Below are 27963 nucleotides of genomic sequence, written 5' to 3' on the forward strand. Positions count from 1 at the left end.
CCTAGTCCAGCCAATTTATCATCCAGAGTCCAGTCACAGGTCAGGTAATGGAAACCTAGAGACTCACCAATGTATGAGTCTTTACCTTAGGTATTGTGAGCATTATGCAGGGCTTTAAACATCCTGTAGATAGCTCACAGTGTTTCTAGCTGCATTTGCCCTGGCCAAGATGTTTTCCTCCATCCACTTCAGTCCCTAGAGGAAAGTAATTGCAGATTAGTTAGGTGATAACAACATCCTTATCTTGGCCGCAGAAGATTCCAGCAGTGGTTTTATTGATGGTCTGTCATAGCTGATAATTAAAGCTGTTTGGAAAAGCCTCTTTCTGAAAGTTGTGGTGCATCTGCTTTTAATGGGGGCAGAAACTATTTGCTTCACGCTGATTTGGGTAAAAGCAGCAGTCCTGTATCTCTGGTATGATTTCTAATTTGAGGTGTAGGGAAATTGTTGCCAGGACTCACAGGAATAAGAATCAGGTAAAGTCTTTAGCTCTTAGATAGTAGTGTCTGAAGCCAATCTGTTTGTCAACCTTAGCTGATCTTATTTCAGTTATTTTTTATTGAGCAGCACAACTGTTCTGGTAAACAGCTCTGTCTCAACGTGAGTTGAACAGCACAGGGATTGCTCGGTTAGGCTTCAAAACTGCACAGCATGAGCAATGAGAAGATGGGTTGTGAAATGGTTAGTGCCAGAGTGGAGAAGGCAGAAGTCAAATCCTTCAAGGACAGCGGCTGCTGAGCCTCAAACATGTTGCAGAGTCATTGAGTATGTGAGTGTGTGCAGGGAAAATAGTGCAAGAGACCACCTCCCAGGTTTGGCACCACTGCTTTCCCATCCACCCCTCCAGTCTGCAGGCTATGCCAGTTGCGTGTCTGACATGTACTTCATAGGCCTGTTTGCTTCTAAGTGTTTACACTTCATGCATACATGCTCATACTGTTTTTGTTTAATTTTCAAGAAAGGTGAAACTTAGCAGAATTTGGCTCTGAGACTCTTCAACATGGCTGGCCTTGGCCTTCTTTAGGCCAAGGGGAAATTGTGTAGAAATAGAGGTGAGTCATTTAGCTGTTATGCTGTACGTCATCTGGCAAATGCAGTGGCAACTAGAGAAAGCAGTGCTTAACTGCAGAATTAAAGAGAGAGTGTACAACTGCTAGCATTCTCCATCACTCTGTATCCCTTAGGGTTTCAGATGTCTGGGTCTTTTGAAGGCCCCTGCAGAGACCCTCACAATTTCTACTGGAGTGACAGTAAAGACACCAAGTGGCTTAGCTGTCCAGTGGCCCCCTGTGCTAATGTGTAGCTGGGCAGAGCTTTTCAGGCTGAGTGCCTTACGAGAGGAGTGTGCTGCGAAGGAGCAGTACAGCTGTGATGAGAGGCAGAGATGGGGCATACCACAGAAATAGATACAAGGGCAGCCCATCGTGGTTTGCATTTCGAGTGCAGGCTTATAATGCTGTACAGCAAGCTGTCTGGAGAAGCGTGCCAAAGATTGCCTAGTGTTGTGTCAATAATTTTTAGCAGTGTGTCCTATGACAGCAGAGTCCTCTTATTGTGTAGTTGGTGAAAGTCTTTCTCACCTTTTCACTCACTTGTTTCATTCTTGAAACAACCTGTCAGGCTTCCCCTGATTTGCAGCATGCTACTCTGTGGACTCTGCTGAATTTAACGTGCAGCTTTACTTTCCACCAAATCAGATATCTTAGGGAAGGCTCCGGCTCCGCTCTGCAGATCAGTTCCCTCTGCCTGGGCTGGGAGTGTTTTAAACTGCAAAATGTACAACCAGACTAATTTCATTCACTTACATTCTTTCCAGTGAGATGGAGAGAGCAGTGAAACATTAAATTCTTGGACATATAGTAAACGTGGTCATTCTCACTGTCCCAGATCAGAGTAACTCCTTAATGACAGCTTTGTGTTTACTGCTTAGCTATAAAAATGAGTAGCTGTGGTTCTAGCTGGATATCACCCACTGGGTATCTGGGGAATGAGCCTAAGAAACACAATGCGCGTAAATGTTCTTCTCGTTGCTTGATCTTCTATTTTCTGCTTGAAAGCAACTTAGGGACTTTCTGAGCTAGAGTTTTGTTACTGTTGAGATAGTGAATGCATTATAGCTGTTCTGCTGAACTTGGCCTTGTAATATGATTAGAGGAAACCAACCAATATTAGCAAGGCATGAGCAGATAACTTTTCTGGAGCCACATATCAAAATCATTCTGAGTTTGGAGGTACAAAACACGTAGTGGGTTGCTTAGCCAGAGGAGAGCTGCTGAGAGGAGGCTGTAGGCAGAGTGCAGTATGTGGACCCAGCAGAAAACTGTGCACTGGGGAGTACAACTGGGATGTAGGGAAATCTATCACTGACGACCTTGAAGTCCATGCTGGCTTGTCACTCCCAAATGTAGGGACAGAGACAGCATGGGGGAAAATGCACTTGGGAGCAAGGAAAGAAGAAGGGAATGAGGGGAGGAGCCGTATCAGTGGTGTACTGTTAAAATAGGTCTCCATATCTTCTACAGGAGCACGGCGTGTGTAACAGACTAAGCCTTTCATCTGTCGCTTCTGTTAATCTTTCAAATCTTTCACTAGAAGTGAGAAAGCAGTCCAGGAAAAGGGTCTGGTTTGATACATGTTTGAGAGAAGAGTTTCTATTCAACTGTCTTCCTTTTAGTGCGATTTTTATGGGTGTTTGTCTGGACATGCTGATAAATAGTGTTGGCTGATTAAACAAAGCATGTTCAAAACATGTGACTCAATTGAGTCAGATGAATTAAAGAAGTGTTGGCCTCTACTTATATTTCTTCCAGGTTTAGTATCCTCTAAGGTCACCGTTTTCTAGCTTTTACTTCGTCTGCTGCGGGCAAGCAGTGTAGCATTTTACTAGGCAGCTGGGGCTCGATGTGATTGCACAAGGGCAGACAGTAGGGTAGGCTTTCAACCCCCAGCAACAGGAGAGCTGGTAGCACAGCTGGGACATCCCACTGGGGATGGCTAGCATCTTGTCCTGGTGTGCATGAGAGGGAGAGTTGAACGAGATATGATCCCATACAGGAATGAAATGCAGCGTAATAAATGCTATCAGATTATGAGCTTTCTGTTCAAAGGAACAGCAAGCTAAAGTGTCCAGCTTTGGTGTCTCTATATAATTTGATCTGTCCTGAGCCCTGCACTGCAGTGAAGAACATTTTGCAAGTGTCCTACCCATGCAAAATGCATCTTCCTTTGAAAAATGGAGAGCATGGAGCAACTATATTATTGCAGAGTTGGGCTGTGTGAAGAGGGAGGGAAGGCATCAGATGCTCCAAATGCATGCTCTGGTGTCAGAACAGCAGGCTGCATGGTCCTTTCTTCCTTACCTGTTTCTGTTTCTGTCTCCCCCGAATAATTCTGAGACATATCAGAGAGTTGCCACTAGATAATAATGAAAGGAGGCTGAGACCAAAGAACATGTACTAGGATGCCAAGCGGAGCTTGCAAAACAAGGGCTAGAGGAGAGGCAGGCTTTGGTAGTCAGGAGAAGAAAATGGAGATCCTCACTTGCTAGTGGTGGCTGAAGGCAAGCTGCCTTCAGGTCCCATGGGCTGGAGGGAAAGCAGATGCTGTAGAGATACTGCTGACTTCAATATATCTTGTCTAGGATGGCAGCATGGTGTTGTGTTCTCACCTCACCCACCCCTGTTTTCTGGGGCCAGCTCTGTGGCAGCAATGTAATTCCTCAGCAGCAGACCTGTAGAGGTCATATGGTTTGCTCTAAGGATTTGAGGTGAACTCTTTTCTACCAAAATTTTTGTCAAAAACTTAGGTAGTCCTCAGTTTGAAGACAACTTGTCAAATGTAGTCTTGATGATGGTTTGAAAGAGACTTTCTAGGACAGTTTTTTGGGGGGTTTTAGTTCCCAACCCTGCCATAGCTCTCGTGCCATTTCTCAGCCTACAAAACATCAGGATTAACAATACTCAGTAGAACTGGTACGAAGATATTGCAATAAATAGACCCATCCAGTAGTTGGAAATAGCAGTAGCAAAAACCGTGCACAGGAAGCGGAGGGGTGGTAGCAGCATTCTGCTGTTGGCTATTCAAAGTGGGTACAGTGTGTGCACATGCTTTAGTCACACTCCAGGTTCATTTTTTCGAGGAATCCCGAGAAGTTGATCCTTTCCTAGCTTGAGAATCTATTTTCCTGAGCAATTACAAGCCATTCCGGTCATCTTTTAGAGAGGTGGAAGTAGGGTTGTTACTGCAAAGCTCTGAGTGAAGGTGGAGTTAGTCCTCCAGTAAATGTGGATTTTTCACATGCACTGGAACTATGTGAGCAAAAGAGATTTCAAATGTTTTACTTCAAGATCTAGGAATGCCTCTTTGGACTGGAGAAAAGTAGAAAACATGAATCAAGACGTGCTTGCAGATGTGCTTTTGTAGATGGATACAAAATCTGTTTTGTAAGCAACAACCAAATAATTGCTTAGGAGAAATGGAAGTACCAGAGCAGAGCTGTTTTGCTTACTTTCTCCACTATTTGGTTAATGGGTTTATTAACCTCAGGTGATGCTGCTCTTGTTTGTGCTATTTTCTGTTTTAGAAGATGTTTCCGCCTTAAATGATTTAGTGAAGCTGGATTCTGTTGATTTATGGTGGTTTATTTTTAGCAAAGAATTTATTAGGATTGACAGTGGCCCTGAACATTGCAGAGATTGAGCTGTAGCATGTATTCATTATATTTTGCCCCTTTATAGATCTGTGTTCCTCTAATAGGGATTAAATTGTCATTTTTGAGAAGATTATCTTCTAAAACATTGTTATGTTAGAGCATAATGCTGTACCAGAGTGACTCTCTGCATACTTTTTTTGGGAGGGAATTAGGTAATATCTCAGATTTTCTCTATATTCAGGGCTTTAATTGTGGTAAATTAAACATTTTTTGTGGAGACTGGATCAGCATTTCACAGTTTTGTTACCACTAGTCATGTTGAAAAGCAACATGAGGATATAACCCTCAGAATACAAAAGAAGTTAAGTGTTTTTCTGGAAGATGTTTTAGTATGTGTCCTGAATTTAATATTCCTGAGTGCATTCTCTTTCATAGTCAAATGAATGATGCTAGGTCACAGTAAGTTTTAATTCAAGCCTACAGATGCTTATGCTGGGTTTGTGCTGTCTGCAGGGAGTGGTGCCCAGTGACTGCAAGTGCAAAGCTGAAGAGAAGATCATTTGGCAACATGCTGAACACCATCTAGCAAATCAGATTGCAGAAGTAACCTGAGAAATTATTTGAAAGTGTTTCTGAAGTACCTAAATGTTTTCCCATAGGCTTCTTGTAGTGTGAAAGCGGAACACAGCCTTTGCTCCTAGTTTTGGTGCTTTCCAGGTAACGAAATGTGTTGCCTAAAGCAGATTTTGGAAAATGCTGAGGGATTTAGAAGAGCATGTCCTTTTAGTCTTAATAGGATTTAGACTTCTAACAACCCTGTCAGCATCTGAAAATATTTGCTCATTAGGCTGTCTGGGATAAACCAGTCTGCATAGTACCGTGTTTTGAAGGAGCTATTTAAAGTGCTCTTGTTCTTTTCAGTGACACAGTTCATATGAGGATGTTATGTCTGAATCTCTTCACAGGTACTTTGTGTTGTGACAGCCCCATCGTCAGTGTCAATGCAAAGCTGCGGACAAGTGATTTTTCCAGCTGTTAGAAAAGTGCAGTGCATGTGCTCAGATTTCTGGGGGTGAGGGGGAGACTGTCTGCTTCCTGTTGGCTTGCTTTGCTCTCAGGTGTGTTGCTATATTACAAGGATGCAAAGGAAAGGCATCTCCATGCTTTTTGGCTTGAGGCAGAGGTGAAGGTTGTGGCTTGCTTTCAGCTGCTTTCCTGGGAGTCCTTTCTGTGGAATATGGTTACAGAAGAGAGAGCAGGATAGACAAAGACAGGTGCAAACAAGCATCTCCAAGTGATCTTAGGTGTTTCTTTGACTTCTTGAAAACATGGGATTGGTATAGCACAGAACAAAGGCAATTTGGACCTTTTGCATATACAGGTCAAGACTTCTATTGGGGTACAGCGTTATACTGAGAGGGAGTAAAAGCCAAGGGTGCCTGACTTGGGGAAGACAAGCCATGTCGTTGAGTTCTGCAGCTTAAATGGTCCATCAGCATATTCCCTGCTAGCAGAGTTCCAGTAGTTGATGCTTATTCTCTGTCTCTACTGGATTGCTTATAGCCCAAAGCCAAGAAATGATATTTTCTGAGGTATGCCTTTGAATATTACAAGTAAAAGTGAGCAGGAAAGGGTTTATTTTGCCATGGCAATTAATCTCGATGTTATGGAGACTGGAGACATAGAAGTACTTTGACTTAGCTGAAAATCCCTTTGATAGCTCCAAAATGACTTATTTTTTAAATTATTATACCATTATATTTGTTTGCAAAAGTTAAATTTTGTTTCAGATCTACTGACTCCTGGTGATTTGAATTTGGCCTAGAGGGGTGAAGGTTTTTTCAAATGTAGGGTGCTTATATACAGAAACCAGAGTTTAGGTTGACTTTGGAGAACCAGATTTGAAAATACTCACTATACCTTTGAGAAAACTGGCAGAACGTGCCTTGTGCTGACTTCCTGGGATAGTTCTGTAACTGTAGTAGGTTTGATTTCCTTCTGCCTCTTGGGCATTTCCCAGATCACCTGTTTGCTTGCTGTCTTGGCTGGCATTTAAAGATCCGACTGTGAATGCACATTTCTTCTGGGCTTCCAAGTCACTGCTTGTGTAAGGCAGCATGGAAAGACAAGTTTCTTGCCGGAAGATTATTCTGGAAGTCAGTACTGTGGAAGGAGATAAAAGATGTATCCTCTACGCTGAAAGAAGACATCTGCAGATTTTTGGAAGTTGCAAGCAATTCCTTGGAGACTTCGAGCTCTGTGTGAATGCCATGGGACAGAATCCTTTAATGTCTGCTTTCCTATTCTGTAATCCTGTGAGCTTTTACAATTCAGGGCTGATGTCATTCCAATCAAGGGAAACACGCACGCATGGTAAGACCATGCATGTTGCAACACCTTGGCAGCAAATCCTGTCTTCGGCCAAGAATTAAACTTGGCTTTTGCCTCTGCTCCACAGTCCTTCCTGCCAGCCCTCTCCAGCAGCAGCCTTTCCTCCCGTAGCTTTCTGGTTGCTGCTGACAATGTCAAGCCTCCAACCACCAAGTTTTTTGTATGTGGGAGCTGGCATTGTGGCAACATGGCAAAATGAAGACAAACTGCTGGTTCTTGTTTATCCGTCTGCCAGTCTCCACGACAAGAAAGAACTGATATCCAGGCATGTGTGTGGTGACATATTCTCGTCCTGCTTCCCAGCTGTCTTCAGGTAAAGCAGCCAGGCACCCTGTGGTGGTGCATGGTAGACACCAAAGAAGTCTCTTGGCTGAATTCACACTTTTAGCAACCCTTTCTGGTTGCTAGAAACGTGTCAGAAATCTGTCTCTGCTCTAAGAGCAAGTTGAGGGGCCCATGAGCCCTCTGAGTATGTGTGAATGGTTTCTGTTCTGTGGCTAAATTAATAGCTTATTTAACAGTGTCATTTGGCGTGTGAGGTAGATTTATAAATAAACTAGTTTGATTTATTTAAGTAGTTTAATAAAATCAAAATTTGAAGGACCTGTTAACTGCCTGTAGTTGCCAGTTATTAAAACTCCTAACTGAGCTGGTTTGCAGGCAGCTTCTGTGGGTACCCAGTGCAGGTGATAGGGCTGTTTTTTTAGCCATTAGACGTCACTATGCAGAGAAGATGCTAACCACCAGTATGTAGGTAATCTCCAAGATGAAATTATCCTGCCATGTAGCAAACAGAAACGTTTCTGATCTTATGGGTGTGTTGAGTTTAAACAGTTTTAGTAGGAAAGGTATACTTTTCCAGAGACTCTCTTCTCTGAAATTATTCTCTGGGAAGATTATTGTACTAATTTCTACACTGCATCTCCACGTACAGTTATTTCCCCCACACTAGATGGATCTAAATTGATTATTGTGCGTATAATACTCTGTTCTTTAGCCAATTTCAGTTTCACATTACAGCAGCATCTGGAACTTTTTAAATAAGGAGGCACAAATGTACAAAAAAAGACTACAGATTGGAGCAGCCTACGACTGTTGGCTTTGTCTCAGTGCTCAGTTTTCAAGTGCTAGAGAAATAAAATATTCTGGTATCGTTGAAACAAGAAAGTTCTGGGCGAAGTAGGTAGGCCTAGAATATGGAGAATGTTACAGACTTAGCTGGGAAGATAAGGCAATAAATGTTTACAAAAGAGAAAATCCTCAAGTGTTGTGTCAATTCAAAATGAAGAATGATTTGAGGCATTCATTTGATCCTATTATGGTAGAAAATGCCAGTTTGAGGCACCTTCCTTGATTTTGCTCATGCTTTCTAATACAATTAATAAAAACAGAACTTGCTTGGCTGGACACAGGTAGTACCTGTATTTTAATCAGTTCACTGTCTGAAATGATAGCCTGAAGGATGTAGCCTGAGGCAGGTGATAAGTAGATGATGGTTTAGGTTAAATGGTCAGAGAATCATAGAATCATAGAATATCCTGAGTTGGAAGGGACCCACAGGGATCATTGAGTCCAACTCTTGGCACTACACAGGTCTACCCCAAAATTCAGACCATATGACTAAGCTGAAAAAAACATCATGCATGCCTTGCCACACAGAGCTTTACAGCAGGCAGTGTTAGGTCACATCAAGGCATTCCCGATGCACTGGCAGGACGCAGCCAGGAGCGGTAAGCTGGTGGCTCCCTGGGAAGTTGTTCAAGCAGCTCACAGAGACCTGCAAGGTGTGTCTGGGAGCTCATTCCTGTATCTCAATACTTCTGCCCACGGTCCCATCTTTCCATCCTAACCTGAGAAACGCAACTGTACGTTTGAGCCATACACACAAACACATACAGACCTCTGAGATGACCGTCTCACTTCTGAATCCACTTTTCTACTTGAAGCACTTAACAAGTGAGATGACTTGACATCAGATGAACAGACATTAGATGAGCAAGATGTCAGGTAGATGAATAGCTAGATGGAAGGAGAGACAATGGACACTGGCTGTGAAATCTCACAGTATGGCAGATAGAGTTTGTGCCTCCAGCAGAATACAAATCTTTGTGTATTAGGGCATCAGAGAAGGAAGGAACGTTGAATGAGGGAACCATTTTCTGAGTATTATCGAGACCAGTATTTATCTTATTAGAAATGCACAGTAGGCTAGACAGATACACTCTGCAACTGCTAGGCGGAGAGCAGAACTTTGAATGAACTGTGGAGCTCAGAGGCAGGAGGACCAAGTGCATCCCACATCCTGTCTCTGCTGAGTACACTCAGCCTTTCCTAACAGCAATACATCTTCCAGTCTGCAGTTATTGGCTTCTTACTGAAGAAGCAGTTACTTGTAGTGCATGGGCATTTGGGAGCAAGAGTGAAAAGACGTGCGGAAGATGTGGAGACCATCTAATTCATCTTCTTGTCCCAATGCAGGAGAAGTACACCAAAAGGGTGACTGGGAAATGAAGCTAATGGTGTCTTAAATCCAGAGATGGAGACTTTCAGTGACCCTGGAGAATCTGTCACTGCTTCATCCCTTCCCATCTCAGCTTCCCCCAGTACCCAAAACATTCACTGTTGCAAGCTGAACTGTCTTCTTGCCACCTGCTAGCTACAGATCACAACTCATTGCATTTTCCACTGTAACCACTGTTGCAGGTAGAGTGAATTGTGGTTATGCCTCTCTCCTTCCTCAAGCTTCCCTTTTCTAAACTGATTAAACCAGTTTCTTCATCCTTTCCTGTAGCTTGTGTTTGCAGACTGATGAATAGTCTTGCTTGTTTCTGAACTCTAACTTTATCTCTGCCTCAGCAGTGTCCAAAATTGAACACAGGTCTCTGGCAGAGGCCTTGACAGGGCTGGGTAGGACAAAATAATTACTTCTCAGTATTTGCATATGACACTCTTGGAAACTGCCTTTTGCAAAAGCATCGTGTTGTTTACTTGTACATTTTATGGTGCCCTGCCACCCCCAGATCCTGTCTGATAGTATGGCTGCCTTCCCAATTATTTATCACTTTTATTTGTGTACTATTTTTTTTTCTTCCTAGGTTATTATTTGATCTGAGAGTATTCTATTATTTTACCATTATTGTTATGAAATATTTCTCTTTCCAGAGGACCTTTTTGATCTTGGAATTAAAAACAATGGAAAACAAAAAAGTATTTTTCATAATAGATCTCCTTGTACTGAGATAGAGAGACAAGAGTACACAATTAATTTTGAGCTCTCTAGCCTATTACAGAAAGGTACATTCAGTTTGCAGTGAGAGCCCTTGTCCTGGGAAGACCTTATGAATCAGTTTGCTTAAACATGTTGACTGTTTGTGAGTGCGGAAAGTCCTTTGATAAAGTTTCCTCTTTGCTTTGAAAGCTCAAGAGTTGTGGTGGACGTCAGACCCAAATTTGTCATAAATGTTGCAAATGAATTGTAATTATGCATTCAATTCCATTCTGTACTATAACCAATAAGCTTTTGCTGAGGAGGAAATATTTATTAAACTGTGTTAGAGCATTTCAAGAATAAAGTGAAACAAGGAAGGATTATTACATTTTAAAGCACTCAGCTATACTAGATCATGCAGTGATCGGTTTTCACAAGCTGTGTGTGATCATGGACTCCCCACCGTGTGGTACACCTACCTGGGGCTAGTAGCACAAGGTGGTTCATGAGTTCTGGCTGAAGACTGACACGTGTCACACTATGAAAAGAGTAGAAGCAAATGTTTTGGGATAGCTATTCTAAATGAGCTGTATCAGTGTGTTTGAGAAGTGGTAGTGCTAGCAGCCCGTGGACCAACTTTCTGGTAGTTCCTGGTGAGATGTTTCATCTGACCTGGTGCATCAGTCCAGTCACTGTGTGTGAAAGGGGAACTTGGTAGTAGTCTTTTGAGCTGTTTGCTGCCCGGTGGTGTTTGTTTTATTTTTCCACTGTAGAGTGTGTGCTTACTGCAAAGCCTTCTTTCATGCATTGGCTGTAGTGCTTGCCAGCACCTTTGAAAGACATCCAATTCTCCATCGAGGGGCTTTTAAAGAGAAAGGGACTGAGGAGGAAGACCCTCATGACAAAAGCAGAGGTGTTACCTTGTGTCAGCAGTCAGGAATTTACCAAATTACCAAAAAACTTTACGGAAGTACACACGGAACTTCCATTCTCCTTCTCCCGCTCAGCCCCTGCCACCACACACGCTCTGAGGAGCCTGCAGGTGTCTAGCTGCCACGTGTAACCTTGGAAGAGTCTCAGAGAAGACTTCTCGTGGTCCAGCCAAAACAGATACTGCTGAAGCTGATGCTTCGTGTTTCCTACCACATGAAGGAAACTGACTGTATGTATTTGTGCTTATTTATATCCAGTACTTTTTACCTGACTTCTTAAATGCAGAATTTCCTTCAAGGGTAGATAAAGTTATGCAGTCTAATGGCTGTGATAAGAAAATAGAGTGGGCGGAAGCAAAAAGTGTTTTAAAATTGATCTTCTGGTGACCAGATTTTTGAGAACCCTCCACCAGCAGGTCTGCACAGGTGTGAAGTCCTTTGTGATGCAGAAATACTCATTGCTCCATTTTGCAGAAGGGGAAGAAAAAAAAAGTAAAGACAGATTGTGGAGGTAGGAAAAAAAGTAAAAAGAGAAGCTCACAAAAGAACAGCTTTGGAATATCTGAGGATGGTGGACAGGCTGAAGCAAACAAATATTTTAGTTAAAAAATAATGCAGTTAAGGACAATAAGGAAATAAATATAGGTTTAACCAGAAGAACTTATTGATGGGGGGAAGGTGAGCAGGTAATGGTTAAAACTAAATATTTCAAAACCAACAGAACCTGATGATGCAAAGCAAAGGCTTTTAAAGGAACTAGCACAGAATATCATGGACTGGTAGCCAGCATATTTGAAAATTCATGAATAGCAGGTAAGTTTCAAGAAAACTAGAGTAGGTAAGTGTAGTAATAACTTTTAACAAGATAAAAAGATGCCCTAGGAAATTGTCAAACAGACTATTTGAATTAAAAAACATTCTCAGAAATAACAAAAGGTCAACCATGTCAGCACATTTTTCAACTATTTTAAATTGAACTTGAATTAACTCTTTCTGGTGGTGTAAAACGCTGGACGTCTTGTGCAGTGCTGTTGCAAGGATTCCATCAGAGCAGAGGAAAATCATGCTGGCCTTAAAGCGTTAATTATTTTTACTTTCTGATTGCTTGGATCTGTTTTTAGACGATGGCTTTTAAAATGTGCAGTCTTTTCATGGACCATCGTTGAATGTCCTTGGATGACTGGTCTGTCTGACCACAAGTTGAACAAACACCGAACTGCACCAATACATCCTTGACACAATTTCTACTTAGGGTTGACCCAGTGGCTTTTGAGTAACATGGGGTCATTCAAGATAAAAGACTGTGCTGACAAAACTTTGATGGCCTCCAAATAAACTGAACACTTGGGACTGGATTAACTGGACCATAAATAAAATTGTCTGTCTCTTCCTGCCTGAATCTAAAATAAATGTGCTGATAATATTTTTAAAGTGTCTACAGAGGAGTGATATAGCCCCAGCAGAGAGTGCGTATAGATAGACTCAGAAGGCAGTTACTGTGATTTGGGTTTGCATTTATTTGATTATCTTTCGTGCAATTAGAGAACCTGGGATAGCTCCAGTGTCCCAAAGTGTGGATGACATGCCCGTGTCCATAGCCAAGGACAAGGAATGAGGGAATACTTTGCCAGGGTGTGCAGCCTTCAGGTTTTTTTTCACTTGGTTTCAAATGTTTGGAAGCCTATATATGATTGGACATACTAGCTGTGGGCTTGGTGACTCAGATTCGAACCTCTGAACCAGCAGTGCTGCTATTTTTACATTTGTAAACTCACAGTTCCCTGGCGTGCACATTAGACAAGCTGGACACTTGTCTGATAGTGGTGCTATCTCTTAAATCTGAAAGGTCTCCAAGAATTTCCTCCTTCTGGAAGGAACTGTACAACGGGTTGCAGTAAAAGCTGCAAGGGATCGGGGTTCTGAGTTTGGTGCTAAGCACTGATGCTGACCAGACAGAGGACATACCAAGGGAGTCAGTTGTCTTCCTTGGATCTCACTCTCACCGTTTAAGCTTGGGTGTGGAAGCGCTTCCTTCCTCAATGCTTCTTGTCATCTGGCAAAGCATCAGTGCTGTCATGGTAAAAGAATCTGACACGTCACCATTGCAACTCATTTGAAATTGATACTGAAACATGGACACCTATTACCATTGAGTCTGGAAGGTCTGAACAGCTTGATTATAAGAAGCAAATGTGACAGCAGTTAGCATATGAAGTCAAGCACATGACAGTCAGGAATGAACCCTACTCTTCTCACCTTTGGAGCAGCAAAAATGGGGAGTGTTGAACTGAGTGCTGGCTGAGCTGGTCAGGTCTTCAGCCCATCAATGGCAATTTCAGTAACTGGGGCTTATTTGGGCAATCATGCCAGCAGGTCACACACAAACCAGCAAAGGGGGGAGACTAGGTCTGGAAAAGGGAGCTTGAAGTGGTAAGGAAAGGGGATTTATGTAGAGTTCTGTAGGATGACAGGCTTCAGACTGTGTCAGAACCAGGTCAATGTGCAGGTATATTGTGAAATCCTACTTCTGAGTGAAGGAAGGAGAGTACAAGCAATGAAGCGAGATGCTAGCAGGAGTGATATACGTAATTTGCAGCACTGCTCAGTTGGAAGATTGTGGCTGGTTGGGACTGATGTTTTGAGCAGTGGTGGCAGATTCAGTCACAGAGTACTGATGTATTTTCCAGTTTGAAACTTTTTTTTTTTTTTCAGGAATTTGCATTAAAATCCAGAGGGCTGGTTTAGTACTGATCTGTGGATGCCTTTTTTTTTTTTTTTTTTTTTTTTTTTTTTTTTTTTTTTGTGTACAGTGCAATTCAAAGAGAATATACTTATATACTTTCTGGAAGGTTACATCTAGCAACATAATTGATAAACAAGTCTGGTATTCTGGGCATTGAGTTGCATCTGGAAAATTAGCAGTAAGAACCTAAATTTGTCTTGTTCAGATGGACACCTTTATACATCGGCATTGACTGTAAAATTTTATTGAGCTGCTGAGTATAGTTCAACTTTTGTTTTTTGTTTTGAATTTTTTTCTGTCTTTATTTTGAGCAATTTCACTTCTAATTAAAACATGGACTCATTTTTCTGCTTTTCAAGTTTGTTTTAGCAAATATTTTTATGAAGAAGTAGATTCTGAAACAGTCTATTTTAGAGACACTTTATAGCGTTTGTTACAGAGAATGAATAAACATGCATTATATCTAAATTCGCAACAGAACCCTTCCTCCTTGTGCCCTGCAGACCTTATCAAGGTATGAAAAATCATCATTGTAACTAATATATCCAAACAAAACCAGTTCTTAAAAGCTGAGAGGAAGGATTAGTTACTTGAGTTTGCTGCATAATTTTGAATTACGGAGCTAACTGTGAAACTAGTTAGATTCCTTCACATATGTTGGTAATGTATTAGTAGAGAAAAGTGAAGGGCTGATGAATAATTTGCTGGCTATTTCTGGGTAGATTAAAAGTGAAACCCAGGTTAACCTACTTAGCTTTTAGCAGCATTTTACCCATACTTCATCTGTGTACCCACAGTAGTTCACAGATCTTCACTGGGCTCACATAGATCCCAATGTGGTTGATGTGCAAAACTTCCAAGGGCTTCTGAAACTTCTTGGGAATCTTAAATTTCTTTCTTGCATTGATTCCAAATTGCTCAGTGGGTCCTGGAAGTTTGACCCCATTGCAGGTTTTTTGGATGTATACAGACTTTGAAATGCTGTTCAGAGGGATGGTGATTTCAGTCCTTTTTTTTTTTCCTTTTTTTTTTTTTTAAAAAAAAAAAATCTCTGACAAACAGATGTTCTTCTGTGTAAGGTCCACTAACGAAATGTTTGTTTGATATGGATTTATTTTTCAACACTAAAACATATTTACTAAATTAATAAGTACATCATGCTTTGAACAGAGTCTCTGTTGTCCTGCTAGGTTTGTATTTAGTTGTATTTAATCATGAATGGTGCAGAGCCCAAAATCTAGCCTCACTGAGAGCAACTCGTGCCTGATGTTGTCTGGGTGTTTTTGGATGGGTGTCCATAGGACAATGTCTGTGAAGACTCTTACACCAACAGGGCTCTTGTGGACTTTTCTTCCAAGCTGAAATGCTGCTGAATCTGGAAGAATTTGGGAAAATGAAAAATTGACTTTTCTCTGTCTTCATTGAGTTCCTTGTCTTGCTCCTGGGAAAACTGTAACTACTGGAAAGGATGTGGAGGTCTGGGGCTAGGGATGCTTTGAAGGGTGAGTGAGCACCGATTTGGAAATAGAGTCCTGTTAAGGTGCAGCAGCAAAACACACCAACATAACTGAGCATTGTGCATTGTAGGATACTGGTATCTTTTGTCTCTGAGAAATGCTGGGTTGATCTGCCATTGAGCTAGTCCAGTGGAGTCCCCCTTAATGTCACTTTGTTATTAATGACTTTGGTAAAAGAGTGTTGCTTCTCTTACTACTTGAGAATCATACATCAAATATCAGATGCAAAATGTCAGAAGTCCTATTCTAAGGAGACAACTTCATTTCAAGAATTGTTTCTAGTTAGAAAGGCTAAAGGTGAAGCTAATCAGAAATACCAACAGGACAGCATTTTTTTCCAAGGTGATAAAGGCAGGAATTTCTAGTTCATGAATTATAAGATATTTTATCTTCCATTTGTTGGATTTTGACACAAGTTTCTCAATGCCAACTTTATTTTCATTGTATGTTAGCTTAGAGTATCATTTTAATCCTTTCATATGAATATTCAACAAACAAACAAACAAAAAAAACCCTCTAGGAGCTTTATGGTGGGAATATGTCCTCCGAGCTTTGCACAATTCTCAGTGCATTGGAAATTTTTGCTTTGGTATTGAAATTTAGCGATCTTAAGCTGATGTATTTTTGCATTTTTCTACGCATGGAGCAATTGTTGATTTACTATTGGTTGCACTGTAGCTTTTACGTGTAGCTTCAGTGAAAACATTGCCCTTCCTAGTCCAGGATAACTATTAAAGTGTTCTTCTCCAAAGCCAAAGTTCAATATGCCCATGAGATAAATATGGCTGCTCTTTGTTCATGTTTTTCCCGTCATGTTTCATCACACCCTAAAGCCATCCTCCTTCTCGTAGTTCATTTTAATCTTAACAGACTTTTGTCATCTTGATGTCTGTGTGAAAATGATGGGCAGATACATCTCCTTTTCTCATGGATCCTTGAGGAAATGTTTATCTGGGACACTTAACCCTGACAGTGAGTGTGTTTGACCATGTGCTGGAACTGCTGAAGGGAAGGTGAACTGCCCTAGCCTTTAGCAAAACAATTTGACTATGTAGGCCTCAAAAGGGTGAAAGAAGACTGGGCTAGCTCATTGAAGGGATTGCTGTCTACCCTTTTCATTGAGCTGATTAAGAAATCTCTGTTCAGTTATTTTGAAGGGTATGAGTTCATAGATACTCCATGGTTTTCATGCTTGACAAAATCTCCAGATAATTTGTCTGTGATGCTTTTTGTTCCAGCTATTCCAAGTGACAGTGTTGGTACATGCCTATTAAAAAGCTATGGCAATCTAATTTGAGCTAACATTGTTCTGACTTCGTAAGTTAGTGGACTGCAATTACTTTTTAGTAATATAATACACTTGTAAAAGATGTATTTAGTGGGGGAAGGGAAATAATAAAGTCCTGTTATACAGCAGATAAATCATCTAACAGGGCTAACAGGGGAAATAAGTATGCTTTCTTCTAGCTTTGGATGCATTGAAACTGGCACAGAAGTCCACAGGTTAAAAATGTTCCATACTTGAAGAGCATCAGTTTACCTAATCTCTGAGGTTTCTTGCAAATCAGTTGAAATTAAGTGGTCTCTTAGAAGTGATATAGGCAACCTTGTTCTTAGAATAGTAGAACCATAGAATGGATTCAGTAGGAAGGGACCTTAAAGATCATCTAATTTGAACCCCCCATCATGGGCAGGGGCACCTCCCACCAGACCAGGTTGCTCAAGGCCCCATCCAACCTGGCCTTGAACGCTTCCAGGAGTGGGGCATCCACAGCTTCTTTGGACAACCTCTTCCAGTGTCTCCTCACCCTCATAGGAAAAATTTCTTCCTAATGTCTAACCTAAATCTACCCTCGTAATTGATTCTTAAAGTCAATACTCCTTGTCCTATCACTACACTTTCCGAAGAGTCCCTCCCCAGCTTTCCATTAGACTTCCCTTAGGTACTGGAAGGTAGCTGTAAGGTTTACCTGGAGCCTTCTCTTCTCCAGGCTGAAAAACCCAAACTCCCTCAGCCTGTCCTTGCAGGAGAGGTGCTCCAGCCCTTTGATCATCCTCAGGGCCCTCCTCTGGACTTGTTCTAACACATCCATGTCCTTCTTGTGCTGGGGGCCCCAGAGTGGAATGCAGTGCTCCAGCTGGGGTGTCATGAGAGCAGGGTAGAGGGGGACAATCACCTTCCTTGACCTGCTAATCGTGCTTCTGTTGATGCTGCCAAGGTAATGGTTGCCTTTCTGGGCTTCAAGCACACATTGCTGGCTCATGATGAGTTTCTCATCAGCTAATGCTGCCAAGTTCTTCTGCTCAGGGCTGCTCTCAACCCGTTCTCCACCCAGCCTGTATTTGTGCTTGGGATTGCATCAGCTCAGATGCAGGACCTTGCACTTGGCCTTGTTGAACTTCATGAGGTTCTCATGGGCTCATCTCTCAAGCCTGTCAAGATCCCTCTGGATGGCATCCCTTCCCTCCAGTGTGTCAGCCACACCACAGTTGCTGGCATATAGTAACCCTTTCAAGAATAAAACTGTAAGACAAGAAAAAATACTAAACCAGATACTTTTAAAAATTATTATTTATTTTTATTTTTATTTTTATTTTAACAATAAGTAGTGTCTTTCAGAAGTGCCGAATGCCCAGCTGTTCCCTGATTGCACTGACAGCAGGTGAGTTTTCATGGGTCTGAAAATCAGAAAATTTCAGATTTTTCCACGGTGTGAGCTTGGTGCGTTGACTAAAGTAGGACCACTGGTCACGTACTGATGTGGACAGCCAATAAATTCTAAGTACTTGCTGCCAGGCATTGGAGTCAGCTGCCTCATTCCAAGAAGATCCACTCAAGGAGGCAGCACAGCACAGCTGGTGGCTTTTAAATTCCAAATCTACCTTGGAATACACTAATATTACCGTGGGACTGAGTGCACAATTACTATGAAGAGTATAGTTTTAGGCCTACATTTTACTGTGTAGAATTTTTGTCAGCAGTTCCTCTTGGAAAGCTTCTGCACTGAGATCTTTCAGTCTCTGATCTGCCTGAAAACAGCTAGGGACCATTTCAGTGGTTCTTGTTCGTGTTTTTTCTTGGCAAGTCTACCACTAATATAAACCGTCTATTTTACCTATGCACCTTGAAAAGGTCATCTTGCTCTGTTGTGCTCCATTTGGAAGCCAGAAGCATCTCTTAGAGGTGCTCTGAGTTGCTTTTGCCATAAACACTGGTTCAAAGTCCTAACTCTGTTTGGAACAGCAGCCAGAGTCCCCAAACGTAATTGTTCTGTTGAGTGGAAAAATATTTTATCAATGCTGAGTGTTTTATATGGAACATGCTTTTCCCAGCTGGCAGAACTTCAAGAATATCCAAAGTATCTTGTTGCGTGGTTACTGGAAGGCATATGATAACTGTCTAGGCTTGTTCCTCACATTGTAAGGGTAGGTTGTTTACTCTGTTAGCTTTATGGTCTTGATTTGCTCATGCGTACATGAATTATGCAAGGAACGTACATCTGTTTTACAGAAGCAGGGAGAAGAACTCAGCCCAATGTAAAGTTTATTTTCTGAATTATTCCATTTTTACCAGTAGAAAAAGTATACAGAAATGGTGATAGTTGTTTAAAACTTCAGTCTGCTGCATTTTTGAGACATGCAACTGTTCTAGCAAGCTTTCAGATGGTTCTCAAGTTTAGTCCTAAACCTGTGCTAGACAGAAAAAGTGATAAAATAATCTATTCAGAAGGGGACCTGTAAGACTTTTTTCTTTCCTCTAGCAGCACTCCAAAAAACAACTGTGATTGAGTGGAAGAAAACTAGAGGCCAAATCTCAATCATCATGTTTATTGAATTACATTAATTGTTTTTTAGGATGATAAAAAGTACAATAAATGCTTCCCTTAAAGCTATGGGCATAGGTTAGGCTTTAGCAATGCTACTTACTCACTACTTAGGGTGGTAGCTACAGTAATGGCTGCAGTTTGGAAATCCAAATTGTTTCCTTTCTAAGAGAACTTTTCTGTAAACTTGTTTAAAAGTAACGTTTTTTCTGTGATGGTTAGTACTGCAGCATCAGCAGAAGCCAGTTATGGATTAGACTCTGCAGAAATGAAAGTAAAAACAGTGCCTGACCTGTAGCTTACCTTTGTGAAAGCCCGTGTATCCTCTTTTGCAAAATATCCTAGGTCTGCCAGGATTTTGTTGAGTTTAGTTACACTATCTTAATGATTTTTTTTCCCTATAAGAAGAACCTGTAGTCTCAAATTCAACATCATCTTAGCATTTGCTGTTTTGACTGTTTGCTTTGGGAGATTTGTTTCACCTAGGGTAGGAAATTCTGTCTCATGATTTAGATCAGGACAAAAAAAAAAAAAGTAAACTGGAAAGAGGGCAGCACATTGGTTACTGTGAAAGAAAGAAACACTTTCTACTAGTGTACTGGTGACTGGTGTCCTGTGAATTGGAAAGTGGAGGCACTCTGAGAGAAGTCTGAATTGCAAGCAAGTCTTCTTCATTTTTTTAAGTGTTCCCAAGACTGATGTTAACCTGAGTTTAGGAGATATATGGCAATACTAACACAAAACAGGCTAGGCATTGCTAACTGAAGAAGTGCTGGACAGGAGACAGTGAGGAATTCAAAGTGTAAATTATGGAAAATCCATTTTTTGCTTTGAATTGTGGCACAGGACTGTAGAAATGTGAAAATTATACAAAGGCATGGTCTCTAGTTCCAATGGATGTGCTAAAAAATGTATTTGATGAAGGTTTGGTTTGTGAAGGTTTAAAAAAAATCTTTGCTAATGTTTACAAAATCCTTTGCAAAGATGGCAATAATAATAAGAAGAAAAGTTTAATACTTCTCTAGAAACATGCAAACATGCACCATCAGGTCATTTCTAGCACAGAGTGAAGATTTTCTGGAATGAACTGGATGAACTTCATGAAAGCCTGGGGCATTCCTGCAGCACGAGGAGGAACCCTAATGAGCACCTGGATGCAGAGTTCTCAGGGAGGAGAAGCAGCAGCCAGACTCTGTGGGCTCACGGACACATTTTTAGCTCTACAGACAGAAAGAAGCAAGTCCCAGCAAGGTCATGGAAGTGTCCATGTGAACTGCAAGCTGACCTGCAAAATGGCAATGATCTATTCCACTGCTGGTCTCATTCCACATTCAGCACATAATGGGGCGTTTATTTCTCCCACTGTCAGTGGAAACATAAAAGCCTCTAAATCCATGTAAATTGCTCAGACAAAAGGTATATCAGTGCAGTCTGTTACAGTCCAGAGTTGCATTTCTTCCAGCAGCACTGTAAACAGCATTCCCCTGATTCAACATCATCTACCATTTTCCTGCATCAGGAGGAGGAGGATAAATTCATTCACTGCTTCAGCAGTGCCTGATAAATTTTTGGAAGTCCCTTGATTTTCGAGCTCCTAGTTGGAGAATGGTTGGTTTGTGTATTGCCATAAATCTCAGATATAACCGTCAAAAATATTGTTATCAGAGATTTAGATACTCAGATTAACAATCAAAAATGTTCAGAGCTTCTTTTTGTTCAGTTCTGGAAAGAAATAGAGCAAAATTCTGGCACCTGGAGTGGCCAGGGTGAATTTGTTGTCAGCAGACCAAAGACCAAATTCTTTGATGCCGTTATCTCTACCACCATCTACATTGTCTGACTTGAGGCAAACAGAGCATCATCTAAGTGCCTTGGATGATGATGTTAGGGAAGAGGTGCTCCCAGAACGTGTACTGTCTTCTGAGAACAAACTGCATACATAAAAACAAGACCATGGGAACCTTGAAGCTCGTAGGTGACCTCTAGGGTAGTTTCTGTGTCCTTGTGTTTTCATGATTTGAACTGCTCATCTCTTGTCCTCCAGGTGAGCCGTCAGATCACTAGTCTTTTCTAGACACCTGAATTCAATTTTTCTCACAAAAATGGTCCTGATTTTGGAAGATACATCTTTTTATCTGTTCTTTGCAAAAGCTGGTTGCAGGGGTGACCAAGAGCATCTCGTCTGGTGCAATAGCCCTGAAAGTGGCTTAGGTGCCTCTGAAGGTTGCAGGCGGTGGATTAAATCTCCCATTGGTATTCTCAGCCCCTGCCAAAATCAGACTTCCGCCTGCCTGTGCAGGCTGGTGTTTGCAGGATTCCTCACGACAGGTGGGTTCAGGTTTTCAGAGTCTGAGGCCAGTCCCATCTTTCTGCCTCAAAGGCAGCTGAGGCATGGGCACCAGACATCTAAGGAGCTGTGTCACACTGGAGCAAGGAATCCCACTTTCTTCTCAGCACTCAGCCTGCTGGACCATTACCATGACAAAGGAGGATTATTGACTTTCATAGCCATGATGCCTTTGATTTGAGGCTCGCTTTGATTTGGGGCAGTAGGGTTCATTGGCCCAGAGAAGCAATGGTCTCCTCCAGGTGAAGAGCAAGGATAGAAACACATTTTTGAGAAAGAGGAGGAAGAAGGAAAGAACTAGAATGGAAGAGAACTGAATGGAAGCTATAATGGGTGCTGTTAGTTTCTGGGAATGGCCCAAAAGCAGACTGTGATTCCTTAAGACAATTAAAAGCAAATTGTCTGGCTGAGTGATCGCAGGGCAAGGAAGATGCTCCCCCAGACTATAATTCAAGGGGCTGAATGGCCCTCAAAAACTGAGAGGAGAGAGGGGAAAGAAAAAAAAAAAACAGAGGATGAGGCAAATGATGGAACAGATGTGAGTGCTTTTGTTGGCAAGACTTGGAGGCTAGCGGGATGGCGATAGGCTAATTTGAGGCGCATAATGCCAGGTTCCTTTCATATGCAGAACAGCACTTTGATCCAGTGTGGATGAAAGTGCTCAAAAGTGGAGAGGATGGCAGGGGGTCTTTTGTCTTTGACAAAAAAGGCATCTGCCGGGCTCTAACCCCCTTTTCTCCACCCCCTTAGCCTAGCAGGCCACTCCAACAATGCTAGCAAAGGGGACAAGTGTCTCCTGACAGCTGAAGAAATCTCCAGGAGGAGAATGAGGCTTGCAGCAATATGTATACCAGAGAGCTTAATCGATTTTTTCCACAGTACAAAAAGGGAAAGGGCTTGGGGAAGACAGAGAGATCACAGTGGAAATGGGAGGTGGGAGGAAAAAAAATCCCTTTATAATAAACTTGTTACTTTTGTTCTCCAAATACATCTTTTCAGGAGATGCTTTGATGCTAGTATGAATACACTTAATGGAGCGGGGTAGGGTAGAGTTGCTGGGGCGGGGGAGGTGTGAAGTAAGGAAGAGTAGTCTTGCAGGGAGGACAAATGTAGAGTGATTTCTGTGGATTCCAAAACAGGAAAGATTTTGGAATTAATAAAGCACAGTGCAATGCAAAAGACACCCAGAAGGTAGACATATAGTTTGTGTAACATTTGTTTGAGGAATTCAGATCAGTACAAGTTCTTGGGTTTGATTTCCGGGCAAAATTGAAAACTTTTCTTCAACCTTTCCTTCTTTTTCTGTTCTCTTCTTAGCTTCTTGGACTGATTAGAAATGAAAGCACTTCAGGACTAAGAGGGGATCTGGCAAGGCAAGTTCTATTTGTGCTGAGCAAATACAGCAGTTGCAGATCCGCTGCCGATCTGATTCCTGATTCTCCATCTCGTGCTCTGTCAACTCTCTTCCAGCTTTTCACATCTGCTAAACAAGACTAGGATCGAATCCCCAAAGTTTGATGACTGTGGTCTTCCTTAAATACCACTTTGTACCTAGTCTAATGTTTTCTTTTAGAAATAATGACAGATAAGAGTTATCGACATCTGAGTGAGACCCACCTCAGCAAATTAAATCATTTAAGAACAGAAGGTTCAGGGATCTTCTTTCTTTTGAGATCCTGACAGCGTTTATCCATTGCTGTTTACCAAAGATAACCTTCACACCAGGGCACAGCTTTAAGCAACACCTGGTGCTGCTAACAGCTCCTCCCTCTCTACCCCCACACGTCCCTTTTCTTTCTACCCGGGATTTACCCTTCCCCCAGGAAGGTGCAAGTGATACAGAAATAAGGAGAAGCTATCACGTTCCTTGACAGGCTTTACACACACTGATGCTAAGCTGTAATCCTGTGGAGTTGTTCAGGGGGTGTGCCATGGTCACCCTCCAGGAGATGCCACCATCCAATTCAGACCAGCTGATGTGGAGAGTATTTTGGCAACAGCATCTCCTACTTTCCAGCTTTGAAATGCCTGCTGACATGAGTTACTATAACTCATTGGGGAAGACTTGGAAGGCAATTGATGCTCCTTTGATTCCTGCCTATTTGTCATTCCTTGACTTTTCGAGCTCCCAGTGCTTGAAATGTGGTTGAGAATGGTGCTGAGGGACTTTGTCTGCTGCTGCTGCTGTCAGCAAGGGAGCTAAGACCACCCCTGTCCTTCACACACCTCCACGTGAAAGTCACCACCCCAGGTGGGCTTCAGGTGTTTCTTGTGTGGTTTCACCCTCAGGTGCTACATACAGTGATAGGATGCAGGACAAGAACCAAATTGGGAAATACATTGCTCATGGGGAAGCCCATGAGCAATACATTTCACTGACCTGGCAGGGAATAGCCTGCCAATATATTTCCCTGTCCCCTGACCTGGCAGGGAACAGCCCTCTGTACTCCTCCATGCCAAGGAAAACCAGCCCACACGGCACCACAATAGCCAGATGACAGTGCTGAGCAGTCCAGGGCAACCTGTTACGTCCAGAGGCAATTGTGATCAGGACAGTGTGTACGAATCTCAGGGAGTGAGCTTGGACACTTTGTTCTTGGAGGTGAAACATGAACCACCTCATTGTGAAAAGTCTTTGGTGCTTCCCCAGCTGGGCAGACACATCCTTCAGCTGCCGCCATCTTGAGATTTCTCTGTGTGTCCAGTGCCAACTCTTGCATCTGCACACCAGAAAGAGACACCCTTACCATAGTCCAGACAGCTGCCAAAGCTGCCTTGCCATGACTTCTTTGTGTCATGCCAGCAGTATGTCTGGAAATATGAAAGGAGTGGGTTGTTGCTTTTCCTGTGTAAACATGTGCAGTAACTCTTCATAACTGCAGGTAGTCATTTCAGTTTTAAACTGTGCCCTTAAGGCAGGTTTATGTAGCCATTCGCAGTTTACTGTGTGCTAGTTTTTTGCTGCTGTTATGTGGGCCTGAGGAGAGGAAGATGCCTATGTGGTTCAGCCTGGTTGCTACAGGCCAGGCCAGGTGGGTGAGCCGGTTTGTGGGAGAGACTGAGTCTGTTTCCCCTGAAACATGCTGCAAGGCTGGAGGAAAAAGGTGTGTGTGGAGCAGAGAGTAGCCTGCAGACAGAGAGCCAGCCCAGATAAAGCGACAGCAGGAGTGCAGGCTGTGAGAGCACTGGAAGGTTTGCTTTGTTTTCATGTCTCATCCAGCAGGCTGGTGTTTTCTCCACAGAAGATGGCTACCCTCTGCCGGTTTGTGTTTGGATAAAAATCGAACTGTAAAGATTGCAAAGCCTTTGTGATGTGCATACTCTGCATTGAGGCAGAGCCACCTGACCAGCTCAGGAACCCCTCGCAGATCTTGCTGCTCCGTGGGCAGGGTCAATCTGGTCATTGTTTCAAAGGCTGCAGCGTTTAGTAAGGACCATATTGTTTTAGTGGTACGTTGTCCCAGTGGATGCTGCTATGGTAGTCCAAATAACCTACAAAATCAGCCATACCCATGGAAATATTTTTGGCTGCACTGGTTGTACATATGAGCTTTTCCTGGCATAACCTAGCAGTCCTGGCTGTAGAAACCTCACATTTTCAGCACGGATTTGGCTTCTGTCTCAGTGAATCTCATCTGGTCATTAACATCCATTAGAGCTTCTCTGTGTGGGAAGTGAAGCCAAACAAATGGAAAACAATGGCTTCAGAATGCAATAAACCCCAGCCTCCATGCAAACTTTTGTGCAGAAATAAAGTGGTTTCAATTTGTTTTTGTTTAGTTTAGTTCCAAATAAAGCAAACATCCTTTGTTAGATCTCCTCAGTTAGCCTGATGTAACTTTCCTGAGTGGTTAGTTTAATATAAGTTTCCTGAGTGTCCTCCTGCAGATAATCTTTTAATCAGGTGCAATTTGTGACTTCTTGCCCCTTTTAAACACACGAGATGGGAGTGAGTGTTGCTATTCATGAACACACTTCCAGAACTAAAGATAAATTTTGTGTTCTCATATTCAGTTACATACACAGTTGTTTGGATCCAGGTGGGCATTGTAGTGGGGACAGCATGATTTCAAGCTCTGTGCACTTTTCTGGATTGTTGTCCTGGGGAAGGGCAAATTATGCCTGTTTGTTCCTATATCTGTCCTGTCCTGGGAAACCAAGACTTGGTTCACACAACCTGAGTACATGAAGACTCATGTGTGAGTTTCATGTTATTGACAAATACCTCTAGTTTCAGAATGCTTTTGTTGGTGTCCAGGAGTTAAATCCACAGAGACCTTGTCAACCTGCACAGTGCCATCTTGGAAACAGAGCTTGGAAAATAAGCCCTCCTAAGAGTAATTCTGAAATGTGTTTGAAGACATCAGCAGACATCCCTCAGCTTACTTTCTTTAGAAATAAAGAATACTCAGCCAGTAAATTATAGGAGAACTTTTTGCTTTCTTGTGCCTTTCAAATAGAGGTCATCTGTGGGGATGCCTGTGCCAGAAGCCAGTGGGGTGGCCGATCTCTGGCTCAGGCCCTGAGGCCACCACCAAGCAACACTGACAGAACAAAATCTGTAGAGGATCTCTGCTGATCTCCCCTAGGGGTAGGATCTGCTCAGCCACCACTCCGGTGGTTGTTCTAGTGGATGTACAGCTTTAGGCAGAGAGAGTGGGAGCGTTTATTTTCCAAGGTGAATGCTGCGGAGGAGGGAGCGTACGTCAGGGGCTGCCCTGTCCTTGGGGAAGGTAGCAGCCTGGGGCCCTGCCAGCCACTCGGCCTCCCCAGGCAGCTCCTGGAAAGGATGTGTGCTGGGAATAACTGGGGGATCCAGGGGAGCATGAAGCAGGAAGCAACAGGGTGAAATCTTCCATGTGGATGAGGAAGAAGGGGTGAACAAGGGAAGCCATGCTTATTTGAGGTGTGGGGATCAGAGCCTGTCAGGCCTAGGCCTCTACGATGACTGGTAGGCTGCTGTCTAGTGGAGCAAGAGTGCCTGTCGTTCAAAAGACTGTTTAAATAAAGAAACCCCTCTTTTGTATGAATCACATCACAGGCAAAGCCACCCAGCGCTGCGTGTTGCGAGTTAATTTCCTATATTCAGGTCTGTGGGACATGGCAAGTAAATAGCTGCAGACCTGGAGGTCTGGGCTGGAGGAGGCCTGGGTTGGTGAAACGTGGATTAGGGTACTCGGAGTGGGAGCAGCTTCAGAGAGTCCTCAGAGGGCGGTTGCGTGTTTGTGACCTCCTCGAGGAGCGAGTTGAGAACTCACAAGGAACTCTGTCTTTTCCTCCTTCTCCCCTCCCCCAGGTGATCTTTGCTTTGAATCAGACTCTCTTGCAGCAGGAGAGCCTCCGAGCAGGCAGTTTCCAGATCCCCTATACGACAGAAGACCTTATCAAGCATTACAACTGTGGGGACCTCAGCTCCATCATCTTCAACCATGACACTTCTCAAGTGAGTCTTGCCACCGCAGCCCTTGTGCTATGCACACGTCCCGGTAGCGCTAACCCCTGTCTCACGCTTGTCTCTCCTCAGGCAGGCCCTTTGCAGGCAGGGGCCAAAGACAGCTAGCCTGTCTTTTTCCTGTGCCTGCCCTTCCAGAAGTCTGCGCTAGCTCACCACCGTCTTACTGCACACAAGCAGTGAAGGCGCACCTGGCTTTCCCTTTTGGACGAATGCTGTGTTTGCTTTAGCATCAAAGCTCTATGAGTTAATCCTTTGTTTTCTTAAGGATCCTGTGAAATTGTGCTAACTTGGGTAGGAGCAAACGTAGTGCCAACAGAGGGTAGAAGAAGCAGGCTCTTTTGTGCAAACAGTGATAGAGAAATGCTCTCTTGACTTTGACACTTGTGTAAGGCTGGGCAAGTTGCAAGCTTTTTAATTTCTCCTATCAGTATGATCCTGCACTGTAGGTAAGGCGCAAAGAAGAGGAATGGAGTGAAACAAAGAAAAAGATAGATTTAGACTGAATGTCAAGGAAAAGAAAACCTCAGAGGCCTCACAGACTTCATTTATGGAGACGGTTTCCCAAGCAGCACAGTGGAATGCAATGCTCTGATCTTTAAACCACAAGAAAATGCCCAGCAGGGACCAATTTGGCCTGTTTGGGCTGTTAGATAGCTAACCTCAGACTGAGACATCAGGCCACTCTTTATTCTTGTGTGTGAGGTACTGCCTGGCAATTTGTGCACTTCAATGAAAATGAGGCTCTAGCCTCGCAGTGCTGAACAAGTGTGTGTTGGTACCTGGGCTTTCCCTGCTGAGTAACAGTTTTCACATGGCCTTTTGATACGTGCAGTGCAGTGCTGCAGAGCTGGAAATACTGTCATACTAACCCTTGCTTCTCTGGCACTGAGCTTTG

General features: G+C 42.8%; 1 protein-coding gene across 2 annotated transcripts in view; it reads left to right on the plus strand.

The window, feature by feature from the left end:
• Positions 1 to 27963, plus strand: part of LOC121062131 (metalloprotease TIKI1-like) — a 78930-nt gene that overhangs the window by 25256 nt on the left and 25711 nt on the right. Inside the window, exon 3 of one of the 2 annotated variants that reach the window (XM_040541773.1) lies at positions 26910 to 27056. The exons of the other annotated variant lie outside the window; for it this stretch is intronic. Within the exon in view, the coding sequence (XP_040397707.1) occupies positions 26910 to 27056 (147 nt within the window). The remainder of the gene's footprint in view (positions 1 to 26909; positions 27057 to 27963) is intronic. 2 annotated transcript variants of the gene reach the window in all.

This window comes from Cygnus olor, chromosome Z (assembly GCF_009769625.2).
Source record: "Cygnus olor isolate bCygOlo1 chromosome Z, bCygOlo1.pri.v2, whole genome shotgun sequence".
NCBI lineage: Eukaryota > Metazoa > Chordata > Aves > Anseriformes > Anatidae > Cygnus > Cygnus olor.